Source organism: Erythrolamprus reginae, chromosome 3 (assembly GCF_031021105.1).
Source record: "Erythrolamprus reginae isolate rEryReg1 chromosome 3, rEryReg1.hap1, whole genome shotgun sequence".
Classification (NCBI taxonomy): Eukaryota; Metazoa; Chordata; class Lepidosauria; order Squamata; family Dipsadidae; genus Erythrolamprus; species Erythrolamprus reginae.
The window spans coordinates 43,111,104-43,130,873 of NC_091952.1; the positions used below are offsets into that span (position 1 = coordinate 43,111,104).

At 39.8% G+C, this 19,770-nt stretch overlaps 1 protein-coding gene across 1 annotated transcript; it reads left to right on the forward strand.

Moving 5' to 3' along the window:
• Window positions 1–6,029: 6,029 nt before the first annotated feature.
• LOC139165309 (tetraspanin-18-like) lies at window positions 6,030–19,704 on the forward strand. Its single transcript, XM_070748507.1, has 8 exons — window positions 6,030–6,080; window positions 9,142–9,333; window positions 9,626–9,700; window positions 10,752–10,850; window positions 13,819–13,998; window positions 15,914–15,997; window positions 17,815–17,866; window positions 19,538–19,704. The coding sequence occupies exons 1-8, from the start codon at window positions 6,030–6,032 to the stop codon at window positions 19,702–19,704; spliced, it is 900 nt and encodes a 299-aa protein (XP_070604608.1).
• Window positions 19,705–19,770: the final 66 nt, after the last annotated feature.

Consider the following 19,770-nt stretch of genomic DNA (forward strand, 5'->3'; position numbering starts at 1 on the left):
CCGAATTTTGGTCACTAAACAAGAACTACTGTACCTCTATTTTATTTGCCTATATGGGTGCATATTTACATCCATGTAAACAAAATACATGAATAAAGAGGAAGTATAGATGAAAAATATTGCACCTCAAAATCAAAGGTGGTCAGTAACATCTATAATTAATTTTTACAGAACTAATATCAAGGGAATTAGAGTTATGCAGAATGTTCAGTGTGTAAGGTGATGAGAAGGATTTAATCATTTATTTATTTATCTCCGAGGACTCAGGGCGGCTGACACCATATATAGAAAACAGTAGTACAATTGATCCAATTAATATAATTTAAAATCCTAAAATCATGCAGCCAATTAAGAATTTTTCCGAAGATTCAGTGCTTAATACATTGCACCAATCAATAACTTGTTTAAATACTGGGTTTTTTAAAACTGAGTTTAAACCTGCCAAATAAAAACAAAACTAAATGTAACTTGCCACAAACAGAATTCTTCAACTGGCAACCACAGCTGAGCCTAAAGTTTCTGTTGCTAAGCAAGACAGTTGTTAAGTGAGTTTGACCTTATTTTATGACCTTTCTTGCTACAGTTAAGTGAATTACCAGTTAAATTATTAACATGGTTGTTAACTGTATCTGGGTTTCCCATTGACATTACTTGTCAGAGGATTGTAAAATCATGACACTTGTATCCTAAAACTCATAAATATATGCCAAGTGTCTGGATTTTGATCATGTGACTATGGGTACCCTACAATAGTCATAAGTGAAAAATGATCATAGGCCATTTTTTCATAACTTTCAAACAGTCACTAAGCAAATGGTTGTAAGCTGAGGACTAACTATGTAATCAGGCAGTGAACTGCTAAGTGGTATCGTGGTTGGACTTAAAAATTTGGCTAACTTCAAACAATTCTACAAAACTCTTAAGTTTTTGAACGTTCCACTTTTCCGCATGTTTTAAGACTTCTTAAAGCAGGATAAACAAAAGCTCCCTAGAATCAGTATTGATTTGCAAAGTCTCATTGTCTTATGTATTGTACATACGTGAGTACATAAGTTGATCACTTCAGATGCATTTGATCAAAGGAGCTTTTCCTTCTTGCTTTCTAGCTGATTGATACCCCCCCCCCCCCAAATGATGACAACAATGATGCAATCTCTCATGTCTGTCACTCTGAATATGGGGCTGTCCACTCTGATGCTTAAGCCCTGCAAGTGTAATCAACCACTCTGGCAGTTCCTCTGAGACAACTTTATGGTTAATCATAGAACCATAGAGTCCTCTAGAACTGGCCTGCCAATGTTGGCAGCTGCTCTGAGCCCTAGCTGGAGCATAGAGTCCTCGGAGCAACTGCCAGAATGGCTCCTAACATCTCAGGGTTTGAGCAGTGGTGTTAGCAACTTCACTATAAACATAATGGTGACAACGACAGTGGTAGGAGGGTAAGGGGGCAAGCAGCAAGAGAGGGAGAATCATGGACAATCACAAGACAGACCTCTGAAGCGATATTTGAATTGTGGGTAGCCTCGACAATGAATTCTCCTAACGTGCTGTCTCTATAAACAGCTGACTCTGTAAAACGCTTGTAAAGCACTGAAGCGATATATAAGTCTAAGTGCTATAGTGCTATATTAAGCCATGGTTAATCAGGGTTTAAAATTCACCTAATTTTCCTATATTGTCAGGGTACACTGGAGCACAGTGTGTCTGCCAACAGTCTTAGTTTGGCTGAAACAGCAATAATGTTCATTAGAAAATGCCCTAAAGGCCTGAAAATGATGCCCTGTTTAGTTAAGGCTAGTGCTGTCATCCCAAATAACTTCTGTTGTTTCATTATGGTATCAAGAAGAATGAGATGGTGGGTGTTGCCTTTGCATTTCTTCAATCAAACCAATACCACAACACTTATCCTTTGTCTCCAGTCCATCTCCTTGATGACTATAGCACCGTTTGCACCAGAACTTTTGCTAATGAAATCAGAAAGTTTAGAGAAAAGAGAAATGGACAGAATTTGGAATATGGGATTCAACAGAAAGATGTGCTTTGTGCTAGATAGCTTTCCCTAGCCTAGGCAGTGTTTTATTTCCAAAAGCTTATTATACCTAGACAGAACTTTTTACAAACAATTTGTTTTCTAGAGTCTGATTAGAAGTAAATTATTGCTTATTGAGAATAGTGTTTTTCCTCACATTTTGCAGTTAAAAAGGCCACCTGGGAAAGAAAAGATGACATTCATTCATTCATTCATTCATTCATTTATTTACGTATTGGTGGTATACAAAGATATAGCAATATTTATATACATGATACTAATAAGAGAGAAACATTAGAACAGGGGACGAGAGACATGCTGGTGCACTTATGCACGCCCCTTTTGTAAAACATGCTTGTTTCTCTGCTAGAATCCACATTATAAAAGGAATAGAGTAAAACAAGCGTAGGAACAATGCAATAAATAAAATTTTTAGTAAATTCTTACTAACTAAAATCCTCCAGAGAACCGATGAGCTCTCTGTCCATCCACACAGAAGATCAGTGAATGCAGCACTACTTTTCCAGTCCCCACCCTATTCACTTACATCACAATTTGTTTTATGCAGTTAGCTCTCATTCTTTTTGCAGTCTATATTCTGGTCTGGGTTTAGGGGAAGAATGTTCTCACACTTGTAAATTATGTTCCTCTTATTTTGGTGGATCAATCCTTTCCAGGCTTAAGAGACAGAATGCCACTGGGATGAAGGGAGCATCAATCCCAAAAATAACACAAGCAAATAAAATAGAATTTTCCTGGGGTATAGTATATATTTCTCTCTTATTGTGACATGTTGATAAACATGATACTAATGATACAGCTTTTCACAACATACTAAGCTAAAATGTGATTAGTTAAACTATGATTCAGAGTCATCTAAACAGTGTTGATTATATAGATGATTTTTTTCCAAATAGCAATAAGTATACACTTACTGTAGACACTGATCCTGCTTATCAAACAAATACCTAGTTACAAATGAATAATAAATGTTGCTATTATCATCCCATAACAGTTCTATCTACTTTCCCACCCCCAATTAACACTGAATGTATTTGCTCTTTCATATTTGAACATTTACATATTTAAACAGAACATATCACCTAGGTCTTAAGATGTACTGTATGCTGAAAATTTGTTAGCAATTTTTTCTCACTTGTCTTATTTCCACTTAGTTGTTTTTAAAACATAATTTTAAAATGAGAAAGAAAACACCATTTTCAAGCATATCTGAATTTCCAGCAATTCTTCTAGGTGCCACATGGACTCCAAAGGCGTCGATAGGTAGGTTGCTGCAACACTTTGAACAATCTTGATCCTTAATTCCCTCAAATAATGTCCAAATGAAACTTGATTTACTTTCATTTTTTCTTTGTTTTTTTCTCAGAAAAGTCTTCAAAATTCTAACAAGCCTCCTTTGTAAATTAATTTTAGAAAGGTTTTCTATGTCATTTTTTAAATATAATTCTTGTAGCTTGCCATTTTTAGATCACTTTCATATCAATCTTTGCCCTGTGCTGTAAAACTTGTAACAACTTTTAAAAACAGCCTATCTGTAAGGACAGACACTCTTACAATTAACTTCAGGATCACAAATACCCATCACCTCATGAAGTGTAAAAATATTTTGCTCCTTTCTGTATTAGTAAGTCAAATTGCATGGTCTTCTCCTTCCACTGTAACTTCAGTTCCTTCTGTTTTTCTCTAGTGCAGTGGTCCTCAACCTTTCTAATGCTGCGACCCTTTAATACAGTTCCTCATGTTGTGGTGACCCGCAACCATAAGTCTAGCGCCAATTCACCCAACAAAGCTTTTAAGCTGATTGGCAGGAAGGTCAGAGGGACGCCCCCACTGTAAACGCCTGATTGGTCTGATTGTAAAAATATATTCCAAGGCACCAGAATAGAAGTTTTAATTCCTAACGCCATGGGAAATTTGTCTTTTCCAGTGGTCTTAGGCGACCCCTGTGAAATGGTCGTTTGATCCCCCAAAGGGGTCCCGACCCCCAGGTTGAGAATCACTGCTCTAGTGTTCAATCTTCAAAGTCCCATCCTATCAGGGTTTTTTAAAAATAATTCAATAACAGCATTTTCCTATGGCCAGAATTCTTATAATGAATTTGAAAATTTTATTTAAAATACATTTAGATTCTTGGTCCCTTTTTAATTTTCTAAAAATCAATGTTCTAATCATTCTTTTGTTCTTTATTAAAACTATTTTAAGTCATTTTTAAAAAACCTCTTTTGGTAAGGATTGAAAGAAACTCATGTAATGTCCAATAAAATTTGTCATTGCAATGGTTTCTAACAGCAATAGCAGTCAGATATACAGTGGTCCCCCGATTATTGCGAGGGTTCCGTTCCAGGACCCCTCACAATGATCGGTTTTTCGCGAAGTAGCGGTGCGGAAGTAAAAACACCATCTGCGCATGCGCAGATGGTGTTTTTACTTCCGCCGCAGCAGCGAGGAGCCGAAGATTGGGGTCTCCCCACCGCCCACGCAAACTCCTCGCTGCCGCTTGTCCGCCCTTCGCCCGCCCACGCCGTTCGCTCGCGCCGCTTCCCAGCTGAGTCCTGAAGCCAAACGCGGAAGTTCGCTTCAGGACTCAGCTGGGAAGCGGCGCGAGCGAACGGCGTGGGCGGGCGAAGGGCGGGCGAGCGGCAGCGAGGAGTTTGCGTGGGCGGTGGGGAAACCCCAGCGCCGCTTCCCAGCTGAGTCCCGAAGCCAAACGCGGAAGTTCGCCTTTGCCTTCTGGCTTCAGGACTCAGCTGGGAAGCGGCGCGAGCGAACGGCGTGGGCGGGCGAAGGGCGGGCGAGTGGCGGGCGCGCGGGCAGGCAGGCGGCGGACAAGCGGCGGGCGGACAAGACAAGCGGCGGGCCCGGCAGCAGCGAGGAGTTTGCGTGGGCGGTGGGGAAACTCCTCGCTGATGCCCGCCGCTCGCCCTCCCGCCAGCAAGAGGGGGAAGACCCAGGGAAGCCGCCCAGCAGCTGATCTGCCCGGCGCCATCTATGCATGCGTGGCCATAGAAAAAAGGGTGCGCATGCGCAGATGGTGTTTTTACTTCCGGGTTGAAAAATCGCCATATAGCCGTTCGCAATGATCGGGATCGCGATACCCGGGGGATCACTGTATACCACTTCACAGTGCTTTCCAGCCCTCTCTAAGCAGTTTACAGTGTCAGTAGTAGCCTGCAGTACTGCATTCTAACAACTATACCAATACCAGGGTGGGTTCTAACTTACCTCTCCACCGGTTTGCTTCCTCCTGTGCCCGTGACTGTGTGCACATTGCACGCCACATGGTCTTACTGTGTGGCTGCGCAGTGCAGAAAACTCAACAACCTATGTGCATGCACAGAAGCTAAAAACAAGATGGCGGCACCCACGGACTGGCACCAACAGAACCAGCTCCATGACATCATCTGGAACCAGTAGAAACCTACCTCTGGCCAACACGGCTCAATAATTCTAATAGCTGAAAAGCAGTTAATAAGCAATTTTTTAAAAAATTAGAAAAGGAACCTGGGGTCCTTTTGAATTCATCAAACGTAGTGAAGATAATTTTCCTTTGTCTTCCAGAGCTCCCAAAAACAGATGTAAAGGTCTGTTTTGTGATCTCCTTGCAAAAAGCAACTGTCTGGAACACTTAGGGGTAGTTTCAAATCCTCTCTTTGTCAGGAAAGAAATTAGAAAGATTTTAAACGAGCCAGAAGTTGCGAGTAAATAAGTTTTCATGTAACTATAGTATGCTTTTAGGACTGCTGATCTTTATATATCTGTGCCAATATCTACATACAAGATTTGAAGCATACAATAAACTTCTAAATTGATCATGCACTACAATCACTAGGAACCTTTGCAAATTTGAACTGTAAAGACATTAGACATAAAGTTTGCCAAAATTTCAGGTAACATTCAATTTTCAGAATACCTAAATACCATCTAATTCAGATAAATGTTAGCAAATTTAAAACAACCAACCAAGCTTTAAACAATCTGAATGGATGTTCAGTTAAGAATACAGGTTCAGTCTGGGCAATTTATGAACAAGGTAAGAAGAGTCTCCGGAGAGGGGCGGCATACAAATCTAATAAATAAATACAATACAATACAATACAATACAATATTACCGGTATATATCTGGTTTAAGAATGAATAATAATACAAGTAACTCACTATCTAATTTAGGTTTGGTCATCCATTTGAATATTGTGTTCAGATAAAGAATGAAGATGAATAAGATAGGACTAAGACAAACCAATACTGATCTCTCTCCTTTCTCTCCAGAGATTGTTACTTATTTCTGCTGAAATCCAAACAACTCATATTAGCCTTAAAATGGATACTGTACTTTGCATGAAGTACCTGATGTTTTTCTTCTGTGTTCTGTTGTTTGTAAGTATTAAAGGAATATGCTTAAAATAAATTCCCCTTCAAACGTGGCTCATTGCCAAAATGAGAACTGCTTAAGCCTCGTGCATCACCTCAGGTGAATGGTCAGTTATTTCATTTGCTAAAATCTGAAATGATTCCTTATTGTGCAATGTTTCTCAACCTTTCCGGCTTTGTGGAACGGGGAGAGAGGGGATGGTACTGCACAACCAAATTAAGCTGTGTGTGCCTGCTCCTCCGCACTGCTTCTGCGGCCTAGTTTCAAATGAGACATTGCCCGGGGGTTGGGAACTTGATATTGTGTATAATTAATAATTATTAATGAAAACAACAACAACAACAATAGTGGTCCCAGTGGTCCTTGGCACACTGGGCACAGTGGAAAAAGATCTCAGCGGACATTTAAAAACCATAGGAATTGACAAAATCTCCATGTGTCAATTGCAAAAGGCCGCTTTACTGGGATCAGCATTTATTTAATTGTTTGTTTGTTTGTTTAGTCCAATACACAACGAAGGTTACAGAGGATATACTCGTAGTAAAATATATCAGAGAAAGAATAGAAGAGATATAGGAAAAAAATATAGGAATAAAGATATAGGATATGGGAATAAGATATAGGAATAAAATATATCAATGAAAGAATAGAGAAAGGATATAGGTAGAGGAAAAGATATAGGAGATATAGGAGAGACTATAGGACAGGGACAGAAGGCACTCTAGTGCGCTTATGTACGCCCCTTACTGACTTCTTAGGAATCTGGAGATGTCAACCGTGGATAGTCTAAGGGTAAAATGTTGGGGGTTAGGGGATGACACTACGGAGTCCAGTAATGAGTTCCACACTTCGACAACTTGATTGCTAAGGTCATATTTTTTACAGTCAAGTTTGGAGCGGTTAATATTAAGTTTGAATCTGTTGTGTGCTCTTGTGTTGCCGTTACATCACGTAGCGGCGACTGGTGATGAACTACAAAATCCAGCATAGTGATCTCGTCTGATGTGTTGTATTGATAATAGTAGTAGTAGTAGTAGTAGTAATAATAATAATAATAATAATAATAATAATAATAATATCATCCAAGAAAATTCTGATAGATTGTACTTCAACATAAGCATTGCCCTACTGCCATAATGGCAAACCTATGATACACATGGTACCTGTGGCACACAGAGCCATCTCTGCGGACATCTGAGCCATCGCCCTAGGTCAGCTCCACTGTGCATGTGCGCGTCCCTCTCACCGGCCAGCTGATTTTCATGTCTTCCGTGCTCGCAGGAGATATGCATGCATGTACACGCTGCTCTCCTCTCCCAGGATGCTATCAGGCTATCTGATCCAACAATTTGTTGCTATAAATCCAGCCAGTCCCACTAATCTCCAAGCAGATAGTCTTCAGAAACAGTCACATTGCCATCAGTGCGAATAAAAATTGATTCCCATGATTCCCATGAATTTGTCCACCGTTTTTAAAAGGCCATTCAAACTGGAAGCCAAATCATTCTTGTAGCAAATTCCAAAATTTTATTACATATTATGTAAAAAATATATATATTTGCCCAATTTTTTCAATATTTAGTTTTATAGACTTATGTCTAGTTCTAGTATTTTAAGGAGGGAAATAGCTTATTCTTGTCCACTTTATCCACACCATGTGTACATTTATATTGTCGATCATATCCCATTTTTTGGCACTAAGGTCCATTATTTACATTTGCTTGCATTGAATTATGTCCACCATTTATTATTTTTGGCATGTTATTTTCTGTTTTATGTGTCATTTTGTATGTCTAGGACAACTCTAAGTAAATTCTCAAATTTTTAAAATTCTCAATCTATGTTCTGTAGCTCAACATTAGTCAGTAGAAATTCACCTGGTGGTCTACCACAAACTCTATGAATTCACTAGCAATCTGTAGGAAATTTGCCTGGGATTAGTTCAGTGATGAAATTCAATTTTTTTTACTACCTGTTCTGTGGGCGTGGCTTGGTGGGCATGGTGTGGCTTGGTGGGCATGACAGAGGAAGGATACTGCAAAATATCAATTCCTGCCCCACTCCAGGGGAAGGATACTGCAAAATCCCTATTCCCCCCCCCCCCCACTCTGGGGCTAAGCAAAGATGGTACTATTTGCTGGTTCCCCAAACGACTCAAAATTTCCACTAGCGGTTCTCTGAACTACTTAAAATTTCTGCTACCGGTTCTCCAGAACCTGTCAGAACATGTTGGATTTCACCCTTGGACTAGCTAGCTTCTTTGACTAAAGAAAAACAGTAACCTGCTATATAATATATAATTTCTGGGATTCTTTTTCCTGAAGGAAAATAGCTAAATATGTTGAAAAACTGTCTACCTGGAGTAGGAGCTACAGTTAATATTCTTCCAATACTGCCTTGTCCCCCTGAAATAGAATCCTCGCAGCTTTAAATTGCCAAGAGATTTTCCACAGAACCCTGAAATGTGAGACTTGTAATATCTGTTAAAGGTGTGCTTCAGTGTCCAGATGGCAGTCTCATAGATCTCTCGTTAATCTTGACTAAAATTAATATCCAACCATCCTTGCCTTATGAGGCAGTCTTCCCCTTGGAACTGGATTTCTAAGGGAATACTATTTTCTCATCAGAAAAACTGTTAGGTAAGCTAAACAGTGCTAGAATTTTTAAAATGAGTATTTACAGGAGTCTTTTACATTGAATGGTTATTCTGTGTATTTTTCAGATTGGGTCACTCTGCCTTATTATTGTGGCTATCTGGGCAATCATTGACCCCAGAAGAATTTTGGATATATATCCAAACTATTTCTTAAGAATAGCAGCTTCTCTCATCCTCCTTATTGGTCTGCTGATGTCATGGGTGAGCTATGTGGGCATATATGCAACTGTTGCTGAAAATATACAGCTGTTGAAGGAGGTAAGTGAAGGGAGTTCACTGGTGTGAAGATTGAATATTGATGCAAACATATATAACAAGAAATCTCTAAGTTTGGAATTCCTATCATGATTTGAAATATTATGTGCAATGGCTAAGAATAATGCAGTCTGGTGGATGTGAAACCTGTGGTTTAGACCTGTATATTTCTGCTAGATGCAGCATAAATTATTACAAGAAAATTAATTTTAGGATTAAAGCAAATTGTCATTAATAGAGATGTGTATGTATGGAAAAGATGGGCCTAATTCTGCATGTTATTTTCACTTTACAGCTCGTCATAATGGTCCTGGTGATCGCCATTGTGAAGTTTCTGATCATTCTACTCTTTTATTTCTATGCAGCAAAGGTAATAATGAGTCAGGGATTACAACACATATCTGAAATTTCTCATCCTCGTTGCTTCCTTTGCTATCCTAAAACCTCCAAAACAGCTCTTCTATTGCTTTTAGAACTCTATTCATACAAACATGAGCTTTTTCCATGTAGACATATCTTTGAATCAGTAGAATCACGCTCGCTAGAGAGAATCATGGGGAAATAATTTTTGTCATATACTGGCCTTGTGGATGAATCTTGAGAGAAAAATGTCCCTTCTTTGGATTTCTAATGTATAATAACTGAATATTTAGAAAATTATTATTATTATTATTATTATTATTATTATTATTATTATTATTATTATTATTATTAATTAGATTTGTATGCCGCCCCTCTCCACAGACTCGGGGCGGCTCACAACAGTGACAGAAACAATATATATTGACAAATCTAATAATTAAAATCTAAGATAACAATTACACATTTAAAAATCTAAAAGCAAGGAACCCCAATATAAAAAACATACATAGTCATATCATGCACTAGAACTACATAGGCAGGGGGAGATGTCTCAGTTCCCGCACGCTTGACAACAGAGGTGGGTTTTAAGGCGTTTACGAAAGGCAAGGAGGGTGGGGGCAATTCTAATCTCTGGGGGGAGTTGGTTCCAGAGGGCCGGGGCCACCACAGAGAAGGCTCTTCCCCTGGGCCCTGCCAAACGACATTGTTTTGTTGACGGGACCTGGAGAAGGCCCACTCTGTGGGATCTAACCGGTCGCTGGGATTCGTGTGGCAGAAGACGGTCTCGTAGATACCCTGGTCCGGTGCCATGAAGGGCTTTATAGGTGATAACCAACACTTTGAATTGTGACCGGAAACTGATTGGCAACCAATGCAGACTGCGGAGTGTTGGTGTTACATGGGCATTTTTGGGAAAGCCCATGATTGCTCTTGCAGCTGCATTCTGCACGATCATTACTGACATCAAATTTCACTTGCTTTGACATGTTTACCATGTCTACCATAACCACTTGAGGCCTTTAAGTTGGTAGCAAGATAAATTCTAAACTTTTTTTCAGATCCGTGACAAATACCTTGTAAACCAGCTGGTCCAGAAGTACAGGGGAGACGAAGGCACTAATGTATACTCTAAAGCTTTAAATGGCTTCATGATCACGGTAATCAGAATGAGCAATCATTTTATCTTAAGGACATGAGATTTTGTCAGTCATGTTGAAGAGTACAGTGGTACCTCAAGATACGAACCCCTCGTCTACGAACAACCCAAGATACGAACCCGGGTTCAGAAAATTTTTGCCTCTTCTTACGAACTTTTTTCGTCTTACGAACGCCAAACCTGAACTTCTGGGTTCAGCATTCGGGAGACTGCTGGGAAGCCCCCTGACTGTTTTAAAAGGTGACAGCCGGGCTGCGCAGCTTCCCAGTGGCCTCCTGAACCCCAAACCTGGAAGTTTGGCAAAAGTTCGGGGTTCAGGAGGCTGCTGGGAAGCCGCGTAGCCCAGCTGTCACCTTTTAAAACAGCCGGGGTGCTTCCCAGCAGCCTCCCGAAGCCGAACGCCAAACCCGAACTTCCGGGTTCGCCGTTGGGAGGCTGCCGAGAAGCCCCGCCGCCCAGATGTCACCTTTTAAAACAGCCGGGGGGCTTCTCGGCGGCCTCATGAACGCCGAACCTGGAAGCTTGGGTTTGGCGTTCGGCGTTTGGGAGGCCACTGAGAAGCCCCCAGGCTGTTTTCAAAGGTGACAGCCAGGCAATAGCGTTTTTTTGTGGGTTTTTTTTTGTTGTTGTTGCACGAATTAATTGACTTTACATTGTTTCCTATGGGAAACAATGTTTCATCTTACGAACCTTTCGTCTTACGAACCTCCCCCAGGAACCAATTAGGTTCGCAAGACGAGGTATGACTGTATTTGCAAAATGATATATAACCACATTATGTAAAATAAGAGTACCATTTAAATACTGTATTATATAAAAGTCTTGTATCCAAAGCCTTAAAAGAGTATTGAAAGAAGAATTAATATAAATTCCTTTTATATGTATTTCGGAAAATGGACAAGTATTGGCTATTTCCTTAACGAGATAAATTGAAATTTATATACTATTTTGAAAGAGATATAATCAAATTATTGTGTGTTATTATTTAGTTGAACATTTTTGAGGAAACTGGAAAGATTACAGAAGAGTTTTTCATATTTAATAAAACGGTAGCTTTAAATCTATTTTTCCCAAGGACATACAAATGGGTAACAAAGCAAGTTAAATCTTTTGTTGTTGTTTGGTCTCAGGTGTAACATAACAAAACAATGAAAAACTAAAGTCTTTCTTTGCATCCATGGTACTGATACTAGAATATATAATAATGGCTTAAAAATTAATATAGTACAAAATAATTTAACTTTAACTGATTCTTAAAACAGAAAGTTTTGTTCACATTTAATCTCTATTTTTTACATCAACAAAAACTTGTAACAGATCACCTATCTTCAGTTAAGATAATATGCAGAACCCTTAAACTCCCAGCCCTTTGGTAGGGGAACAGAGATTGAGTAGGATACATGCCACCCATAGTTTGTGTGTGTGTATGTGTGTGTGTGCGTGCATGTGTGCATTTCTATATTTGACTTGCTGTGTAATATATAATATACTGTATATATATTGAAGCCATTCTTATTTTAAATTTTGTTAAACTTTGATCATATATACATACAGGTAACCTTCATTTTGTAAACATAATTGGGACTAACAGCTCTGCTGTTAAAATGACAAATTATATAATTGTGACTATTTTTTCCTTTTCACTCTCCTCTACCCTTTGGGACTTGAGATAACTGACTGGCAGTTGCTGCCTAAAGATTAATTAGTTTCATGTCTTCTGCTGCTCTTTGGGAATGTTTACCCCAAAATCGGATATTTAGTAAGAAGGGAATTAATGTTTGTATTAAATTCATTGGAGAGGAAGGACTACAATAAGTAATCAGGCACACAAGGGGGAATATACATTGAAAGCAATGTGCTGGGAGCAGCCATCATACTATGCAAACCGCAGGTATATTTTCCATTGTGTGCCTGCTTATTCTATTGCAATCCCTTTTTCTCCAATCTCTCCCTTGGGTAGAAAAACAGAAAAAAGATCATTACAGAGATTGGTTGTAATTTTTCTCTCCTCCCACATTTCAGAGCAAAAAAAAATGCTTAAACCAATGGGAGGTAGCTGTTTTATAGCTGTTACAACCAGTGTTCTCTCTAAATTTTTTTTGGGGTGGGCGGAAAAGTATAGTGTCTGAGCGACAGTCCCTTCGGGACTGGGCGACACAGAAATAATAATAAAATTTCCCTCTCGGCTTCTGGGCAGGTTTGGAAAACTCTGAGTTGATGATGATTTTTAAGTGAGTGATTGCTCACTGCTCAGCTTAGAGGGAACTATGGTTACAACCACAAAAGTCAGAGAAATTCTGATTAAATTTTGAATAGTTGTATAGATTTTAAATAGGAGCAAGTCAACCCTCGCTTAGTTTAGCTATCAACTTCACTTATTTGTTAAACAGAGTGATAGCCAGTAAAATTACAAAATTGTTAGATGCACACAAGGCATAAAATGGGAGCTATAACTTGTTCTTAATAAGCATTCCTCATTTCTAGGGAAAAGCTTCAAACATTAGTTTTCATCACAATATAGACTCAATAATTCTAATATAAACATAAAACTAGTCTAGCATTTTAAAATATAGTTACTGCTACATCTTGTTTCTTATAAGAATTAACCTGATACAGAAAGAACAGAGAAATGATATCGAAAGATGTTGTCTACTGTAAAAATAGAGAAGTGATAAATAATGCAAACGTACAAAAATTACCTTTTCTAAATACTTTATCACCATTTATTTACTACTGGACATTATTATAAAATTATCAGAACATGATACTGTTTATTGACAGCCGATGGTCACTATTCTTGAATTCAAGTAAATACATCCAGCAAAATAAAATAAATAAGTCCAGGAATTGTAGAGAGAAATGGTTGCAAAAGCTTAGAAATTCAGATAGCAAAAAAAGAATCTGAAAGAAATTAGCTTAGTTAAATCATTTTAGGGGGCTAAGATTTCTATTCTTTTGTTCTTTTTTAGTTTCACTGCTGTGGAATTTTAGGATCTGGAGATTTTAAAAATGCTGAATTTTTCAAAGAAGCACAGCCCTTTGACTCATGGCCACAAGCTTGCTGTACTCGGGTCAAGTCCCCTGAAACTGAGGAAATTCAGGATGTGAAGTTCTGTCGGGAAGGAAAACCTGGATATGTCAATCACATAGTAAGGATGTTTGCTCATCTGCATGTTATGTAATCACCGTAATCCTTAGAGAAAGAATTATATATAGTAATAACCAATAACTGTTAAAAAGGATATTTAATTGGATACTTTATTGATATAATTGCTCCCCTATTTTAGACTCTAATAATGTAAGTACTGTAATAGATATTTACATTTTTAAAATTCTCATATCTTTGTCTGGCAAAACAGAATGTTGAATCTCTTAGAACAGTGATGGTGAACCTATGACATGGGTGCCACGGGTGCCACAGGGAGCCATATCTGCTGGCACATGAGCCATAACCCTAGCTCAGCTCCAGTGTGCATGTGTGTGCCAGCGAGTTGATTGTTGGCTCGTGTGGAGGCTCTCTGGGAGGGCGTTTTTGGCTTCCAGAGAACCTCCATGAGGGCGGGGGAGGGTGTTTTCACCTTCCCCGGCTCCAGGAAAGCCTTTGGAGCCTGGAGAGGGCGAAACACACGCCTACTGGGCCCACCAGAAGTTGAGAAACAGGCCGTTTTCAACCTCCAGAGAACCTCCAGGGGGTAGGGAAGCTGTTTGAATTATGGGTGTGGGCACTCACGCATGCATGATTGTGCGTGCCCATGCTCTTTTGGCACCCGAGGGAAAGTTTAGCATCTTAGAAAGTTTAGCATCTTATTCATCAATATTCATCAAAACATGCAATTATGAAGAAAGTCAATTCTGTATAATGGTTAAGAAGTTGGACTAGGACTGGCATAACCAAAGTTCTGGGTCACACCTTGTTCTGTCTGGGTCCCCCCAGAAGCCAACACCAACCAAAAAGAGTATCCAGACACACTGGTAAAAAGCAAAGGCAGTTTATATAAGTCCAAGCACACACAGGTAACAAAAACTGTTCTTACAGACAGGAACACTCTGAAGCTTCACAGAGGTTTCACGAAGGCCAGGCAATAAAACAGGATTCTTGCTGGCAAAAACAACGCTGGAGATAATAAAACCCACGCCTCCCCCAACTCTTCCAGACTTCTAGGCCACAAGCCAAGATCAGAGACGCCAAGAATTGAAGCAAGGTCACAGGACTCCCAGTTGATAACTCTCCACAAGACTGTAAGGGCGGGCCTGCCTTTTCAACCCTGCTGAGGAGAACCACACCCAAACCCAGCTGTTGCCAATTCAGGGATGTAAATACCTTTCTAATTGGTCCCTTCTTTGAGCTGCACGTCGCTGCCTCATGTCTATTATAGCCTATGCGTCTTCATCCAATGAATCCAGGCTACTAGCTTGGGAGAGCCCCCCCCGGGGGGTCTCAGGCTGCTCTCCCTCCTCCTCTTCCTGACGTTCCTCTCCCCCGTCTGCCTGGTCCTCCCCCTCCTGGTCACTGTCCTCCTCCTCTGGGCATGGATCCGGAATCACAACACACCTTAGACCCAGAAACAAGCTGGGTGACCTTGGGCCAGTCACTTTCTCTCAACCCTAGGAATCACAAACCATTTCTGGTATGTGTTACTACATATCATGGACTTCTCCACGTTAATTGCCAGGATTAAATCAAAATTAACTTAAACCCTCTCCCATCCCCAAAAGTTGTTTACAGTATCACTGGAATATCTTTTAAGGTTTATTTTAGTGGTGTGTACCAGCTTTGCAACGTAACAATTGCTTTTCAGCATATAAATTCAATTTGAAACTATCAGTATCAAATCTCAAATAGTCCAAATATGGTGCTTAAATTGGGTCCTACTTTACTTTCAACGGAATTATCAGGACATGCAGAGAGGATGAGAAACCATCTGCTAACCAGATAAATAGTATAAAAAGGCCTTCCACAAGTCAACATCTTGAGAAATATTCATGTTGTGTATTTGGTTTACTTTAATGAATGAATGAATTCTGATGGAGAAAATTGCATAATGATTCTTTTATTTATTATAGGGTTGCTACCAAGAAATTAACTATTACTTTGATTTGTACACATGGACTTTTGTGGGCTGTTGTTTGGGAGTATTAGCTGGTGAGGTAAGCATGAGTCAATTTTGAAGTAAGTTAATATTTTCCTTTGACCCTTCCCCTTTATTAGGTTCAATATACAGTACTGTATTTAATTTAATAATGTGTTGATTCTTTCCAGAATGTATAAATCATGACTAACATAAATTATAGCTTCCGGTGATCAGTATTTGATGTGCTGTATTAGTTTTGTATTTGCTTCATATACCTTGTGAAGAGTCTTCCTAAAATATGGAGTATAAATTTATTAATTAAATAAGGTTTATTTTGAATTTCAATCATCGGCAAAGAAAATTATCGTACTTCTCTTGCTGCATCAAAATCTCCATGGGGAATAAAGAGTCAATAAAGCAACATATAGCTTATTCCACAAAAAATAGTGGAGTCTTTATAAGTATAAAAAAGAAACAATGGAACTACACAAAAAATAACAGAAAAGGGGGCTAGTTTGTTTCCAAATATAATGATCTCTCGCTTCTTTTTTTATTAATCAGGCAAATTTTCCTTCTGGAAAGAGGAAATTTGCTTCTTACATTGGTGTTAGAAGAAAACCCTGAGGCATTTGGAGGTTGAACTAATGTATCCATCTTGATATTTATTTCAGATATTTCTTATGGCAACTGCATGGTACCTGCATCGCGAATTAAATGATTGATCTAGCTTGCTAATTCAAGAGAAAATTAAACATACAATACTTGGAAAATGTATTGGTCTCTCATGTTTTAGGTTTTTTTTTAAAAAGAGTATTTTTCAGATACTCCATATCTTGAAGGGCCCAGCTGGGGAATCACTGTAACTGCTTCTGGAGGAGAAAAGGAAGGAGGGGCCAGAGCATCTCACACACCTCCCCCCAGGAGGAAACGGCTGGAAAAGGCAGGGGAAGCCTCCGTGGGGCCTCTCTAGAAATCTGTCATTCTTCCACCCTCCCTGTGGTTTCCCCAATTATGGCGTTTTGGGTGGCTGTGCAAATTCTTGGTGTTTGGCGAGGCTGCTGCTTGTCCCCGCTCTGGGCAGGCGGGGCTCCTGCTCTCCCTCGGGCTGCTAGGAGGGCTTCTCCCCGCCAGGAGGAAGGTAGCCCCGTGTCCCCTCGGTGCCAGGAAGGTCCCAGGTGGATGCGGGGCTGGATGGGGAGCCTCTGGGCAAAGGGGGGGGAAGCCTCACCCCACGGAGAGAAGGGGAGCTTTTAAGGGTTAAAGTGGAGGGGGGATTATTGGGTGAATGAAAGAAACACCCGCCTCCTCACTTCTATTGGAGGTGGAGGGTTTTGTTTAGGGATGGGTTCGCACACATTATTTGCTTTTACAGTAATTCTTATGGGGAAAATTGCTTCTTCTTACAAACTCGGTCACGGAACAAATTAAGTTTGTAACTAGAGGTACCACTGTAGTAGTTTGGATTAGCTGCATTTTATAATAGATTACACTTTAAATAGCTAACATTTACCATGTTACATTACATTACCATGCACAGAAACAGTTCTGATGGATGATCTCTGGTGAGCCCGAGATAGAGGTCACTCCTGTCTTGGTGCTACTTGACCTCTCAGCTGCTTTGAATACCACTGACCACGGTATCCTTCTGCGTAGGAGTTGGGAGTGGGAGGCACTGTTATACGGTGGTTCTCCTCCTATCTCTCTGGTCCATCACAGTTGGTATTGGTAAGGCAGAGATCGACCCCCTAGGCCCCTCCTCTGTGGGGTGCCTGAGAATTCGGTCCTCTCCTCTTTTATTTAACATTTACATGAAACTGCTGGGTGAGATCATCCAATGACATGGGGCGAGGTATCAGCAATATACTGATGTTCCCGTTATACATCTCCACCCAGTGCCACTCCAGTGAAGGTGTGGATGTGATGTGCCAGTGCCTGGAGGCTGAGGGTCTGGATGGGAGTTGACAGGCTCAAATCTAACCCTGCAAGACTGAGGAGCTGTAGGAATTGCCTCCAAAAGATTCCATTAATTGTCCGTCTTTCGTTCAGGGGGGGAATTACCCCCCTCAGAACGGGTTCGCAATTTGTGTGTCCTCCTAGATACACAAGTAGGATTAGATCACCATCTGACAGCTGTGGCTAGGGGACTTTTTTACAGGTTCACCGACTCCACCAATTGCAACCATAGTTGGATCAGGTTCTTCTCATGGTCACTCATGCCCTTATCACCTTATGTTTGGATTATTGCCATTCAGAGACTGCAGTTGATCCAGAAATCAGCTGCATGAGTTGTTGTGGGTGCACCTAGGTACACTCACACACCAATTCTCCGTGGACTGCACTGGCTTCCGATTGGTCTCCGGGTGCAATTCAATGTGTTGGTTATTACCTTTGAAGCCCTACATGGCTTAGGGCCAGACTATCTCCAAAACCTCCTCCTACCGCACAGCTCCCAATGACTGATAAGGGCCCCCAGAGTTGGTCTTCTCTAGGTCCCATCAGCTAGTGTCGGCTGGCGGACCCGCAGGGGAGGCCTTCTCTGTGGCAGCTTCGTCTCTTTGAAACCAGCTACGCCTCTGAGATCTGGATTGACTCCACTCTACTAACCTTCCGCAAAGCTGTAAAGACCTGGTATTTCCGGCAGGCGTGGGGTCATTGTTCGACTTTAAGGGGTTTTATATTGTTTTTAGGTCTTATTTTTTATATTTAAGGATTATTTATATCATTGCATTTGGTTGTAAGCCATCCAGAGTCCTCCGAGAGTGGGGTGGCATATAAATCCAAATAAATAAATAAACGAACAAAATATGTATAAATATTTGGTTATATTTTGATTCAAATATGCCTGAGAATAGAGTATAGAGTATAGAAAACAAAATCACATAATAAAAAAGCAATCCAGAATTAAAATTCAGAATATATGTTGAAATGGCAATCAATTCGGTGTATAATGTTTATGATTTCCTATAAATCTTTAATAGCTTTAATGCAAACTATCCATGAGGATTTTGAATCTTGCAAGTCTGAATGTGCATCACTCCTCCACCCGTTTATGGCTATGTGACCTAGAGAAGGGGTTGTGCGAGATATTTTCTCAAATTACTTTCTTGACTGATCTTCCAGTCTTTTTTTTATCTGATCATTGTCTTGATAGCCGTTCTTCCTCCTATAAGGCTATTCCTTCTGCAGAATGATATGAGTTCTGGCAGACCAAGGTTGGGAAAAGCTATACTGTATTAGATTATGGGACAGCTGTTTAAATTACATTCATCGGTCAGCATTTTATATAAAGTATTATGCAATCATAATTTTAAATTAGAAAGATTAATTAAATATATGTCTGTACACATTTTGTTAAGAAAAAATATTTAAAAATATTTCTTCAGCAGGGCTGATGTACAAAATATTGTTCCTATGGTTTTAGAAAAAAGATCGCACTTCTGTAGAAATTGCTTCAACTGTGAACTCACCTGAATCATTTATTGTCCTGTCATTTGCAAGAATGAAAACTACAGAACTGACTCATTAGCCCTACTTACTCATATAGATATATTTAAATCCTTACTGAAAAGCCCACGCAGAAACACAAATCGTTTTTCTTTATGCTTCTCAATTCAAGTACTAACAGTGATGGAGCTAGAACAAGCTATCTCTGAAGCCAAGGAGCCCATTATTGAGTTTGATTTAGAAGTTAACAGATCTAAAGTTGCACATCATACTTCAAGGAACTTTTATCACATCACCTTCATCTTTCCAAACTCATTTAAAGACACTAAGCTTGAATAGCAGAAACGCAGGAAGTTGTTTTTGAAACACAGTTGTTTCCTAATACAGTAGAACCCCGACTTACGA

Excerpts from the sequence above, each read along its gene's own strand:
- LOC139165309 (XM_070748507.1), top strand. The coding sequence starts at position 6,030 with ATGGATGTTCAGTTAAGAATACAGGTTCAGTCTGGGCAATTTATGAAC. Across the intron at positions 10,851-13,818 it reads TAAATGGCTTCATGATCACG|TTTCACTGCTGTGGAATTTT; the intron begins GTAATCAGAATG and ends GTTCTTTTTTAG. Across the intron at positions 17,867-19,537 it reads CCAGTGCCTGGAGGCTGAGG|TACTAACAGTGATGGAGCTA; the intron begins GTCTGGATGGGA and ends TCTCAATTCAAG.